Here is a 12,731-nt window from a genome sequence, read left to right on the forward strand (position 1 = left end):
ATAATGAATACATATTTGGAATATTTTATTGTTTAATTGCTTATATTTCTCGTTTAAATTGATGAATTAGCAACTGGGGACATGTCAAAAACGCCAACATACACTGAAAACAAAATGGTCAAAATGAATAAAATTCCCTTTGAGATCCATATCTTTGTATTTTTATTTCAAAGGACATCTAACTTTACATTTTACACTAAATAAGGTACCGCATAACACTAATGACCCTGGTAGTCCCCACTCTGGTTGCAGATACATGAGTTAGCCTTCAATTTGATTTATTTTTGAGCATGAACGGTGCAGCATTTGCGCGAATGCTGTGCATTGATCTACCCATATTTCCCCTCGATCATACCGACAGTGTTTGCGTATTGGTACACCAAAAGTAACGTTACATCAACTTGCAGCGCGTTCGGATTTTATCGAACAAATGCATCAAATTGAATGCGTAGACGGGTTTACAGAAATGGTAGCAGAAGATGAATGTTGAAGTTTTGTTGCACGCATATCAAGATGACGCTGCGTACCATTTTTCTCAAAACAGTGTAGGTGTGTTCCATGTGTAGAATCAACAAAGTTGCGCCAACGCTGCGTTTTCAGACACGCTTAATCGAACGCGAAGCAATACACATTGGTAACAAACAACAAATCCAGGCTTCAGCTGTTTGGTTGATCTTATGGACCACTTGGCATCTTTTGGAAGTAAGTGTTGACTAAAATGCACATTTAAAAACAGCGTACAAATACGGCTTAAATAGTTTGCACGAAATATCGGCATCCATCTAACTAGCTTATTGCTCAGCTCGTCGTGCTACATAGCTAGCTAACGTTAGCTAGGTAGAAGGCAGCTCAGCTAGCGAGATTTCTAACAATTAGCTTAGAGTTAGCCATTTAGCTAGCTAAACTATATGTATCAGTTTCTTTCATGTAATCCATTCAATCGGCTAACTAATCCATCATTTAATTGTCTCCTAGCTTCCGACTTGAAGTACCTAGCTAGCTACATTATCTAGCCAACGTTAACTGTGTTGTTAGCTACTGCTAAATTTGATGCTGGCTTTAAATCTGACCAATAACACATTTTAAGAGGATTTACAGTATCTAAAGTCTACATATTCTTACCAGTAAAACTGGCAAGTTTTGCGACATAACGCGGATTTATTTTCAGATAACCCTTTTTAAAATGATTATTCATAGGACATGCATTTAATTCTAATTAGCAGAACAAGTGCCAGCGCATTTCTCTCAGTGGAACATCATCATTACAGCGATCACATCTTCCATTCAGGTTGCAGTATAAATGAGGAATATCCCAGGTCTCCTTCCGGACAGCCGGCCACCAACGACACACTTATTATATGGAGTTTTATTGAATTCAAGCGCCTTCATACAATCCTTATGTGCCTCGATGAGATCTGTCCAACTTTCTTCACCCTTCTCAATGATGCAAACATTCCTGACTTCGTCTCAGGGCACACAACAGAGTTTCAGTGGTTTCTTCCCTGTGCCCTTAATGGCCCGACGCTGGCAGCATACACTGAGGACATTTTTCAGGTTAGCTAGCTAGCTGTTACGCCTTCATGCGCATGGATGCCGATTTATGTCTTTCAGATGACCCTTCTGACAAGCCCCCATGTCGAGGTTGCTCATCTAACCTGGTGGAACCCTATATAAAATGTGCGGAGTGTGGACCCTCACCTTTCCTTCTCTGTCTCCAGGTGAGGGGTGCACATTGCTTCCTCGGGCATGCACATAAAACTGTTTATACATTTTGCCTAGCTTGATAACTTTGCATCTCTGCTGACACTTGAATTGTTTAATCCAAATATGTTACAGTGTTTTACCAGAGGGTTTGAGTTCAAGAAACATGAGAGTAATCACAAGTATGAAATCATGGTAAGACATTGGAAATTGTGGTGTCCATTCTGATTAACATATATAATATTGACTCTTTAGTTATCCATTATTTACCAAAAGTATGCTTCTGGCAAGCTATTGTGATCATGCTCAATACCATGCCTCCTCCCTCACAGACATCAGACTTCCCTGTGCTGGAACCTAGCTGGACAGCACAGGAGGAGATGGCCCTTCTGGAAGCAGTCATGGACTGTGGCTTTGGGAACTGGTAAGTAGACACACACATTCTCTGACTCTCTCGCTCAAGTGTCATATACAGTTGAATTCGGAAGTTTGCATACGCCTTAGCCAAATACATTTAAACTCAGTTTTTCACAATTCCTGACACTTAATCCTAATAAAAATTCCCTGTCTTAGGTCAGTTAGGATCACCAGAGAGAATGATTTTATTTCTTTCATCACATTCCCAGTGGGTCAGAAATTTACATCTACTCAATTAGTATTTGGTAGCATTGTTTAACTTGGGTCAAACGTTTTGGGTAGCCTTCCACAAGCTTCCCACAATAAGTTGGGTGAATTTTGACCCATTCCTCCTGACAGAGCTGGTGTAACTGAGTCAGGTTTGTAGGCCTCCTTGCTCGCACACACTTTTTCAGTTCTGCCCAAACATTTACTATGGGATTGAGGTCAGGGCTTTGTGATGGCCACTCCAATACCTTGACTTGGTTGTCCTTAAGCCATTTTGCCACAACTTTGGAAGTATGCTTGAGGTCATTGTCCATTTATTTGGAAGGCTCATTTGTGACCAAGCTGCCGCCTACTTCCTGACTGATGTCTTGAGATGTTGCTTCAATATACCCACATAATTTTCCTGTCTCATGATGCCATCTATTTTGTGAAGTGCACCAGTCCCTCCTGCAGCAAAGCACCCCCACGACATGATGCTGCCACCCCCGTGCTTCACGGTTGGGATGGTGTTCTTTGGCTTGCAAGCCTCTCCTTTTTTCCTCCAAACATAATGATGGTCATTATGGCCAAACAGTTCTATTTTTGTTTCATCAGACCAGAGGACATTTCTCCAAAAAGCACAATCTTTGTCCCCATGTGCAGTTGCAAACCGTAGTCTGGCTTTTTTTATGGCGGTTTTGGAGCAGTGGCTTCTTCCTTGCTGAGCGGCCTTTCAGGTGATGTCGATATAGGACTTGTTTTACTGTGGATATAGACACTTTTGTACCTGTTTCCTCCAGCATCTTCACAAGGTCCTTTGCTGTTGTTCTGGGATTAATTTGCACTTTACGCGCTAAAGTACGTTCATCTCTAGGAGACAGAACGCGTCTCCTTCCTGAGCGGTATGACGGCTGCGTGTTCCCATGGTGTTTATACTTGCGTACTATTGTTTATACAGATGAATGAGGTACTTTCAAGCGTTTGGAAATTGCTCCCAAGGATTAACCAGACTTGTGGTCTACAATTTTTTTTCTGAGGTCTTGATTGCCCCTTGATGTCAAGCAAAAAGGCACTGAGTTTGAAGGTAGGCCTTGAAATACATCCCCAGGTACACCTCCAATTGACTCAAATTATGTAAACTAGCCTATCAGAAGCTTCTAAAGCAATGACATAATTTTCCAAGCTGTTTAAAGGCACAGTCAACTTAGTTTATGTAAACTTCTGACCCACTGGAATTGTGAAACAGTGAAATAATCTGTCTGTAAACAATTGTTGGAAAAATGAATTGTGTCATGCACAAAGTAAATGTCCTAACCGACTTGCCAAAACTATAGTTTGTTAACAAGGAATTTGTGGAGTTGTTGAAAAACAAGTTTTAATGACTCCAACCTAAGTGTATGTAAACTTCCTTACTTCAACTGTATTACAAACTTGCAGACTAGTTGCCATTTGCAGTCTGATTTGTTCTGTAGCATCCCTCACTTGTACTATCTGCCCATATAAACACGTTCAAGTTGATAACAAAAACATAACTGTCACTTTCCTGTTTGACTCTGCACAGGCAGGATGTGGCGTATCAGATGCGCACCAAAAACAAGGAGGAGTGTGAAGCCCACTACATGAAGAACTTCATCAACAATCCCCTGTTCTCCTCCACCCTGCTCAACCTCAGACAGATAGAGGAGGCTCGTACTGCAGACACAGCCATTCCCTTCAAACGTCAGTATACACACAACACACCTACTCCTCTGGACTTCTCCCTTCATAGTAATAAGGAGAGTTTGTTTGTCACAAGTTATAGTAGAATTCTTAAGCCACACAACAAATACGATTTAGGATATGCTTTTGTGTATGACCTCGACTAACCTGTACCCCTGCACATTGACTCGGTACTGGTACCCCTTGTATATAGCCTCAGTATTGTTATTTTGTGTTACTTTATATTTTTTAACTTTAGTTTATTTAGTAAATATTTTCATAACTCTATTTCTTGAAATGCATTGTTGGTTAAGGCCATGTAAGTAAAGCATTTCACGGTAAGGTCTACCTACACCTGTTGTATTCAGCACGCATTTGATTTGATGTCCAGCTGATAAAGGCAGGGAGGAATACATGGCTTTTTTCATTTATCTGATATGCAACTACATCGTTCCTCATTTATGCTTTATTTCTTACACAGTAATAACTTGATTACTGTACTGTCATGTTTGTCATGAGGGACTTTTCAGATCACTAGGTAAAAATACTCTGTTGGTTTTCCTCCCAGCCACTGACGACCCCCCCAGGCCCACCTTTGACTCCCTGTTGTCTCGAGACATGGCTGGATACATGCCTGCCAGAGCAGACTTCATGGAGGTGAGAGGAACTAGGGTCTTAAAGCGTCCATGCCTTTAGTAGTTCCAATCACATAGTCGGACATAGACGTTCCATTTTTCTGTTCTGCATGTTCAAAGAACATATCCCTATGTCATAATGAGTATGTTCTCATACTCTTGGCATATTATGATTGGAATCATAGGAAGTACTTAAAGATCACCAAGACAGAACCCTTGCCACCCATGTATGAATGAAGATGTTAATTCTCCTGATGGCCGCCTCACTGCAGTCTTATTGTACTCTGACTCATCTCCTTGTACCTCTGTGATTCTTTCCTGCTATTTGTCATCCTGTCTAGGAATTTGACAACTATGCTGAGTGGGATCTGAAAGACATTGATTTTGTGGATGATGACTCAGACATACTACATGGTGAGTTGAAAGTGCTATCATTGTATTTGAATTGAGAGAAAAGTCCAACCCTGCTTATGTTTATTGTACATGTACTGTGTTTTAATATCATCATTGCCTTGTCTGACACATTTGTCTGGTTCTTTCTAGCGCTGAAGATTGCCGTTGTTGACATATACCATTCAAGGTTAAAGGAGAGAGGAAGAAGAAAGAAGTAAGTTGAAATATTTTGCGTTTAACTATAAAGATGTAATGGACTTATTCAGCTCAATTCTTAGAAGCTTTGCCCTTTATCATATGCCTGTAATACTCTGCAAATGTTGCCACAATAACATTTGGCTTTCCAAAATCAGAAATGTGATACCTACACAAGTAACATAACACTCTACACTAGCCTGTTCAGAATCACCGGTTGCTATTAATGCTGAAAGGCTTAAACATTACACAACTCAAATTTGAGTATTGTTTGACCTGGCCACCCTTTTAAATGAATTTGAGATGTTCATGGATTGTCACATTCCGTCCACTGCCCCGTTCAGTGTGTGTCAGTACTGGTCTTGGCCACGGTGGTCAGTCCATTCATGTGGTAATACATCCATCATTAAATCGGACTTAACGAATTGCTGCTCCCCTAACTCTGTGGAATGGCATGTGGGGCAGGTATGGTATGTTAGCTGGCCAGAGCTCCCAGGACCATGCATGCATGTGTGTCCCAAATGGCATCCTATTCCCTACATAGTGCACTACTTTTGGTGGGCCCTGGTCAAAAGTAGTGCATTATGTAGGGAATAGTGTGCCATTTGGGATGCAAACACTGCTAGCCTACCCCCAGCTGGTGACATATTTTTATTTTATTTAACCTTTATTTAACTAGGCAAGTCAGTTAATAACAAATTCTTATTTACAATGACAGCCTACCCCAGCTAAACCCTAACCTGGACAACGCTGGGCCAATTGTGCGCCGCCCTATGGGACTCAATCACGGCTGGTTGAATAGAACCAGGGTCTGTAATGACGCCTCTAGCACTGAGATGCAGTGCCTTACACGGAACCCAAACCGGCTGCGTGCGTGCGCTATTGTGCATACATTTATTTTGTCCCCCTACACCAAACGCGATCCCGACATGCAGGTTAAAATATCAAAACAAACTCTGAACCGATGACATTCATTTGGGGACAGGTCAAAAATAATTAAACATGTATGGGAATTTAGCTAGTTAGCTTGCACTTGCTAGCTAATGTGTCCCATTTAGCTAGCTTGCTGTTGCTAGCAAATTATTATTTTTTATAAAAATGTTGGTATCCAATTGTTAGTAGTTACTATCTTGTCTCATCGCTACAACTCCCGTACGGGCTCGGGAGAGACGAAGGTCGAAAGCCATGCGTCCTCCGAAACACAACCCAACCAAGCTGCACTGCTTCTTAACACAGCGTGCATCCAACCCGGAAGTCAGAGGAAAAACCGTGCACCTGGCGACCTGGTTAGCGTGCACTGCGCCCGGCCCGCCACTGGAGTCGCTAGTGCGCGATGAGACAAGGATATCCCTACCGGCCAAACCCTCCTTAACCCGGACGCTGCGCCCGGCCCGCCACTGGAGTCGCTAGTGCGCGATGAGACAAGGATATCCCTACCGGCCAAACCCTCCTTAACCCGGACGACGCTAGGCCAATTGTGCGTCGCCCCACAGACCTCCTGGTCGCCCTGTTGCTAGCTCATTTGTCCTGGGATATAAACATTGAGTTGTTATTTTACCTGAAATGCACAAGGTCCTCTACTCCGACAATTAATCCACACATAAAACAGCCAACCGAATCGTTTCTAGTCATCTTTCCTCCTTCCAGGCTTTTTCATCTTTGAACTTTATATGGTGATTGGCATCTACACATTCACAGTATTACCACGACAACCGGCAAAATATTCAATCACCCATATGGGTATAACCAATGAGGAGATGGCTTCTATAAACCAATAAGGAGATGGGAGAGGCAGGACTTGCAGCGCGATCTGCGTCAGAAATATTTTGGCCCTTGGCGTTGCAGACGCTCGTTGGCGTGCGCGAGCAGTGTGAGTGCAGTAATTGAATAACATGGATTTCTACATTTATTTTGTGGCGCACGTGACGTGTTCGGTCTGGTCAGCATGTTAGTCCGCTGCGCCACTTGGGAGTGGTCTAATGGCAAAGGCCCAAGGCAGTGACCTACAGGCCACAGAGTTCAGACGCAGTAGGCCTCACTGTCCGGTCCTGTTTAACATCACAGGAAGGCTACTTGTTGCAAAGCTGTTCTATATCACAATCACAACTTCAAGCTATGTGGTTCAGGTTCAACAGCTATATGGTACCATCACTCATTCAATTAATGTCAGTCTAAACCCACTGCTGTTTTCATTCACTCTACCAGCCTGAGAGTTTGCTGGTATTTACCAATGGACGGTGTCCATATTAATGTTGTGTGTCTTCCAGGATAATCCGGGACCATGGACTGATCAACCTGAGGAAGTTCCAAAGTAAGTGCTCTCCTAACAGATTAGAGCTGGGTTGCATAACCACCAGCAAACCAGGCATTAATATAACACCCAGACTGAATATGCATTATGTATCCATGGTTGCAATAATGATCAACAGTAACCTGTGATCCCGGAGGCACTGCCAGTGCTCTTATTTACGATGAACGCTGAGACCAGTGCGACGAGTGCCAGAGTGCCACAGCATAATTATTGCTCCACTATGAATAGATGCCTATGAAATGAACACTGCAGGTCTAATGACCAACTGTATTGGAGCTTTGAGCTCTTATTGATCCCCTCTCCATGGGCAGCGTTTCATCTAGCTTGGTAATATAATCGATGTTCATGTCCCACTTTTTATTCATGGAAGATGGGAAGGCAAGAGACTCCCTGAATAGATGTGTCCAATCAGTCCTCTTTTTCCTTTACTGCCCAGTGCAGTACTATATCCAGGTCATGCCCTGGGAAATTGGCTGTAGTTTTATGGGTGGAGGAGGACACCCTTACGTTTTATTTATTATTTACCAGCCTCCAGTCACTACCACCCACCTCCTCCCCCTCTCTCCTCTTATCTCTAGTCTTTCAAGACAAAAGAGAACCCAGAGTTGCCGTGGAGCTGCAGCCTGGTTGTCATGGAGACTGTCAAAGTGTGTGTGTCACGGTAATAGAAGCAGTTTCCAAGCCTGGGTGGCTCAGTGTCGTGCCTGGTCTGATCATGCTGTTGCTCCAGGCAGTTTGACCAACAGTCTCACTCCCCTTATAGACATCAGGACCACCAGTCCATTCCTGTTATGGAGTGTTTCAAATCTTTGACTTCGCTCAGCAGGACATTGACTCTACCTGTGTGTGTTTTGCTGCTATCTATACGTTGCTATCACTGTACAGCCTCCAAATAAATGAGGAACTCAGCTGCCAGCTTGAAGACAGACACAGATGTGCGGGGCACCAGCCTTGAGCTGCTGTCATACTACTACCCCACATTCACTGTGAACAGAATATAGAACTATCCAAGAAATTGTCATGTCTGCAAAGCCACCAGAGTCCACTCAATATATACCATAGGTATACAGGTAGATTCTTACGGCACAAAGTATGAAGTGGCTTTGACTAAATAGGTAATATGCTGCCGTTTGGGACACAAACACTAGCAATGATTTGAAAGAAGAGCAGCAGCAGCCCTTGAAGGGGGGTGAGGTGAGTAGGGTGGTATGGGGTGACCTGCCCATCGGGGGAGCTTTTACATCGGCCATGGCAGGGTATCTCATTGATGCAAGGGGGTCACTCCATGTGCGATGTCTGGACATTTCCTCCTCTGGTGTTCCGCAAAAGCCTCTAATCTAACAATATTGAATGTGATACAGATCTCCAATACAGATCACTGCTGTCATATTCTCTACAACATGGCTGCCAGCCCCTTTTCCTGGAGATCTACCAAGTTTACAGTCCAACTCTAATTTACCAACTCATTCTAGTTATTAACTGCTCACCAAGACCTTAACTGGCTGAGTCCGGTATGTAGGGTTGGACTGAACCTACAGGGCGGTAAGATCTCCAGGAAGAGGGTTGGACTGAACCTACAGGACGGTAGATCTCCAGGAGGAGGGTTAGACTGAACCTACAGGACGGTAGATCTCCAGGAAGAGGGTTAGACTGAACCTACAGGACGGTAAGATCTCCAGGAAGAGGGTTGGACTGAACCTACAGGACGGTAGATCTCCAGGAGGAGGGTTAGACTGAACCTACAGGACGGTAGATCTCCAGGAAGAGGGTTAGACTGAACCTACAGGACGGTAGATCTCCAGGAAGAGGGTTGGGCAGCCCTGCTCTACAATAACAGCTACATATCACATGACCATTGTGTTTTTGTCTTCCAGTTCTGGAGCGTCGCTACCCTAAGGAGGTACAGGATCTGTATGATGCTATGAGACGTTTTGCCAGGGTGGTGGGCCCCATCGAACACGACAAGTTCATAGAGAGTCATGCATGTGAGTTTAACATTATGATATTGTACATGCACACACAGTAGACATGTTGATGTTAACACCAATATAATTGTTTCTTCCAACCCCTCCCCCTCTGGTCTACACAGAGAGCAGTCACACATCCAGTGTTCCCCTGTGTTTAATATTGTGGGTAACACTACGGTCATCAGCGTGGTAATGAGCCAGTCAGATTATCTCCTGTCCCTACGCAGCAGCAGACCCCAACGGGGTGACTGGATGTGTGAACTCCCTTTTGAGTGAGAGGCGTGTGTCTGTGCGTTTGTGTCTGGGGATGAGACATCATCTCGTTCTAATTAAAGGGCTGGGGCTTCAGAATAGCATGGCGCTACTCCATTGTTGTGTCAGAGAGAACAGCCGTAGAGTCTGCCTGAGCTACAACTCTGGTCTGATCAGCTCTGATGTTGGGAAGCACAGATCTGAGGGGTAAAGTGTTTCTCACTCTGTCTGCCTTTCTGTTCGTCCGTCTGTCCGCCTGTCTACAGTAGAGACCGTTGAGGTGAGTGTGGACAGGCCTCATTGACCTCGTCCTCCTTGTCTTTCAGTGGAGTTTGAGCTGAGGAGAGAGATCGGCAGGCTACAGGAGTACAGGAGAGCAGGCATCCAGTCTTTCTGCAGTGAGTCCAGTCTACCCATCTAACCCCATCACCAAGGCCCATACAGCTCTAAAAAGTAGTACAATTTGTAGGAAAATTGTGCATTTTGGGACATAGCCAGAGCCTCATTAGTAACTCCCTTGTGTCAGCCAGGACCCAGGGCTGACTGACTGCCCCAGTAACCCCCTCACTCCTCTATGTCCCCCTGCAGGTGCCAAGGTGTATGAGCGTGTGAAGCAGGTGAGGGAGGATGAGCGGAGGAAGAGGACCATGCTAGTTGATGTGCTGCAGTACATTCAGGACGGACGGGCCTGCCAGCAGTGGCTCAGCAAACAGGCTGCCATGTAATCCTTCCTCCTTACTCTTGTGTGGTGTTTCACTATCCATTGCTCTGGATCCTGTGGTTGTACATTCATGTTCAAGTCAATCACTAGCCCACCTGATTCCACTAATCAAGGGCTTGATAAGTTGACTAGTTGAATTAGGGGTGCTAGCACCGGACTATAACTGAGGTACCACCCACCTACTCTGTAGTTTATTACTGTGTGCTTGGCTCTAACGGCAACAAGTAGTGCTTGATTGTAAAAAAAAATTAAACAACAAGAATAGCAATACTTATCTTAAGCCCATCTCTTGGGTATTCTCCAAGTTCTGATAATTATTCTTCATGAAGAAAAAGAACAAAACTGCTAGTGTGTGTGATGATTCATTCTCTCTCTGGACGAGGGTCCCAGAGAGTGAGAATTGTGTGTGTGCTGCTTGTAGTGACGCTATTATCTCACTTCACAGTGACGCTGGTATCACTCCTGTTGTCACCACCATCACCACATCAGGTAAGGACTCTTCATCTCCCACTCCCTCTCCTTCTCTCCGACTTTTCTTGTCATGGCAACAGGTGGAGTCACGTTAATGCATTCTCAGAGATGCTCATTCAGAAATACGCTCGACAAACAGGACGAATATGTGTTTTTGTCTCTAGCTTTATCTTTCCGTTGTCATTCTGTAACCTCCAGTGCACAAGTAGGACACATCTATGTACACTCAGTCATTTCCATCCATTTACACTAATTTGCCTATTGTAAATATTTGTCTTTATTTTCCAACAAAACGGATTACCTGGATTCATCAACCTGTCAGGTTGTCATTTAAAACAACAGAACAGTCAGGTTTTACGTCGGTTTAAATGTGTGTGATTAATTGTTCCACAGCAACAGGCAGGAGATGCGCCCCTCCTCTCAACCTGACTGGCCTGCCAGGGACAGAGAAGCTCAACGACAGGGAGAAAGAGGTACAAATAGAATTGCATATAAAATACATTCTATTACATATGAATTCTAGGATCTTTATGGATGTAAGGCTCTCAGCCCCACCAGGAAAGTACATGCATTCCCTACATAGTGCACTACTTTTAGTAGTACACTCTAACCCGAGTTGTGACTAACCTGATTCACCTTATTGGCCAGCTAGATTAGGTTTGGTGCAAAAATCAATATTACATTAGCTCTCCGGGAACAGGTTTGGGGAACACAGTGGAATTTGGGACGCAGGCTTAAACAGCGGGTTGGGGTCATAGTGGGTCATGGTGACTGGTATTGTGTTGATGTAACATGGCGTCTCTGTCCTGTGGCTGTCTGCAGTTGTGCCAGGTGGTGCGTCTGGTGCCAGGTGCCTACCTGGAGTACAAGCAGGCTCTGCTGAACGAGTGCAGGCGGCAGGGTGGTCTACGGCTGGCACAGGCCCGGGCACTCATCAAGATCGACGTCAACAAGACACGCAAGATCTACGACTTCCTGATCAAGGAGGGCTACATCAACAAAGCCTAGGCCAGCCTGAGAGACAGGTTGTGTCCTAAATGGGACCATTTTCCCTATATAGTGCACTACTTTTGACCAGAGCCAGGTGTAATTTGGGACCCATTCAGAGTCAGGACTGTTCCAGCAGGGATCATGGCTGGACTGGACACTAACTGATACATTTTATACTCATGTTGTTTTGGTGAAATGATGTTGTCACGTGCTGTGAGAACTAAGTTTCAATGGCCCTCCTTTGTTTGAATGTTTGTTTTCCTATCGTATCTCTAAATTTGTCATCAACTTCAGGTCCTACATTTTGCATCAGTCTTGCCTTGTATATGTTCTAACTTCTAACCAAACTGACATACCTTCCTATTTGTACAGTACTTTATTGTCAGTGACACAGCAGCAGATAAGAAAATAACAGTGTATTTATTTCTCCTGTAATAAAATGTTTTATGTAAAAAGTATTACAGTATATGGTGTAGTATTTTACTTATTATTGTGTAATAGCAGTTACCTGTTTATTAATGCTATTACATGATAACCAACTTTCCATCATAGCATCAGTGCTGAGTTGCTTTATGTAAGCAGGTCCTGTTAGTGACACCTCTCCCAGACTCCCAGTTTGACAATGGGCTCCATCTCTGATTTGATTAATTCTCTGCCAGTGTAGTGGGTCTGGGGGTCGTATACATAAAGCGTTTCAGACCCCCTCCCCCATCCATATAACCTTATTCTTTAAGATGTAAAACTGATCCTTGAATCGGCGCTCTTACTTGGATGTTAAATGAATATACGTTTTG

The 12,731-nt window shown here is 44.0% G+C and overlaps 1 protein-coding gene across 1 annotated transcript; it reads left to right on the top strand.

Annotated features, from left to right (window-relative positions):
• The first annotated feature begins 254 nt into the window (after positions 1–254).
• tada2a (transcriptional adaptor 2A) lies at positions 255–12,395 on the top strand. Its single transcript, XM_021587971.2, has 15 exons — positions 255–702; positions 1,612–1,718; positions 1,837–1,896; positions 2,034–2,125; positions 3,866–4,023; positions 4,571–4,659; positions 4,979–5,051; positions 5,181–5,244; positions 7,493–7,536; positions 9,411–9,521; positions 10,082–10,153; positions 10,344–10,476; positions 10,922–10,965; positions 11,341–11,420; positions 11,770–12,395. The coding sequence occupies exons 1-15, from the start codon at positions 678–680 to the stop codon at positions 11,953–11,955; spliced, it is 1,338 nt and encodes a 445-aa protein (XP_021443646.1). The 5' UTR covers positions 255–677; the 3' UTR covers positions 11,956–12,395.
• Positions 12,396–12,731: the final 336 nt, after the last annotated feature.

The sequence above is a fragment of the Oncorhynchus mykiss genome, chromosome 27 (assembly GCF_013265735.2).
Source record: "Oncorhynchus mykiss isolate Arlee chromosome 27, USDA_OmykA_1.1, whole genome shotgun sequence".
Lineage (NCBI taxonomy): Eukaryota > Metazoa > Chordata > Actinopteri > Salmoniformes > Salmonidae > Oncorhynchus > Oncorhynchus mykiss.

What these genes read in the sequence shown, in the direction of transcription:
- tada2a (XM_021587971.2), top strand. Translation starts at nt 678, where the DNA reads ATGGACCACTTGGCATCTTTTGGAA. An exon ending in CCAGAGCAGACTTCATGGAG is followed by an intron (nt 4,660 to 4,978) that starts GTGAGAGGAACT and finishes CATCCTGTCTAG; the next exon opens with GAATTTGACAACTATGCTGA. An exon ending in CTCAGCAAACAGGCTGCCAT is followed by an intron (nt 10,477 to 10,921) that starts GTAATCCTTCCT and finishes CTCACTTCACAG; the next exon opens with TGACGCTGGTATCACTCCTG.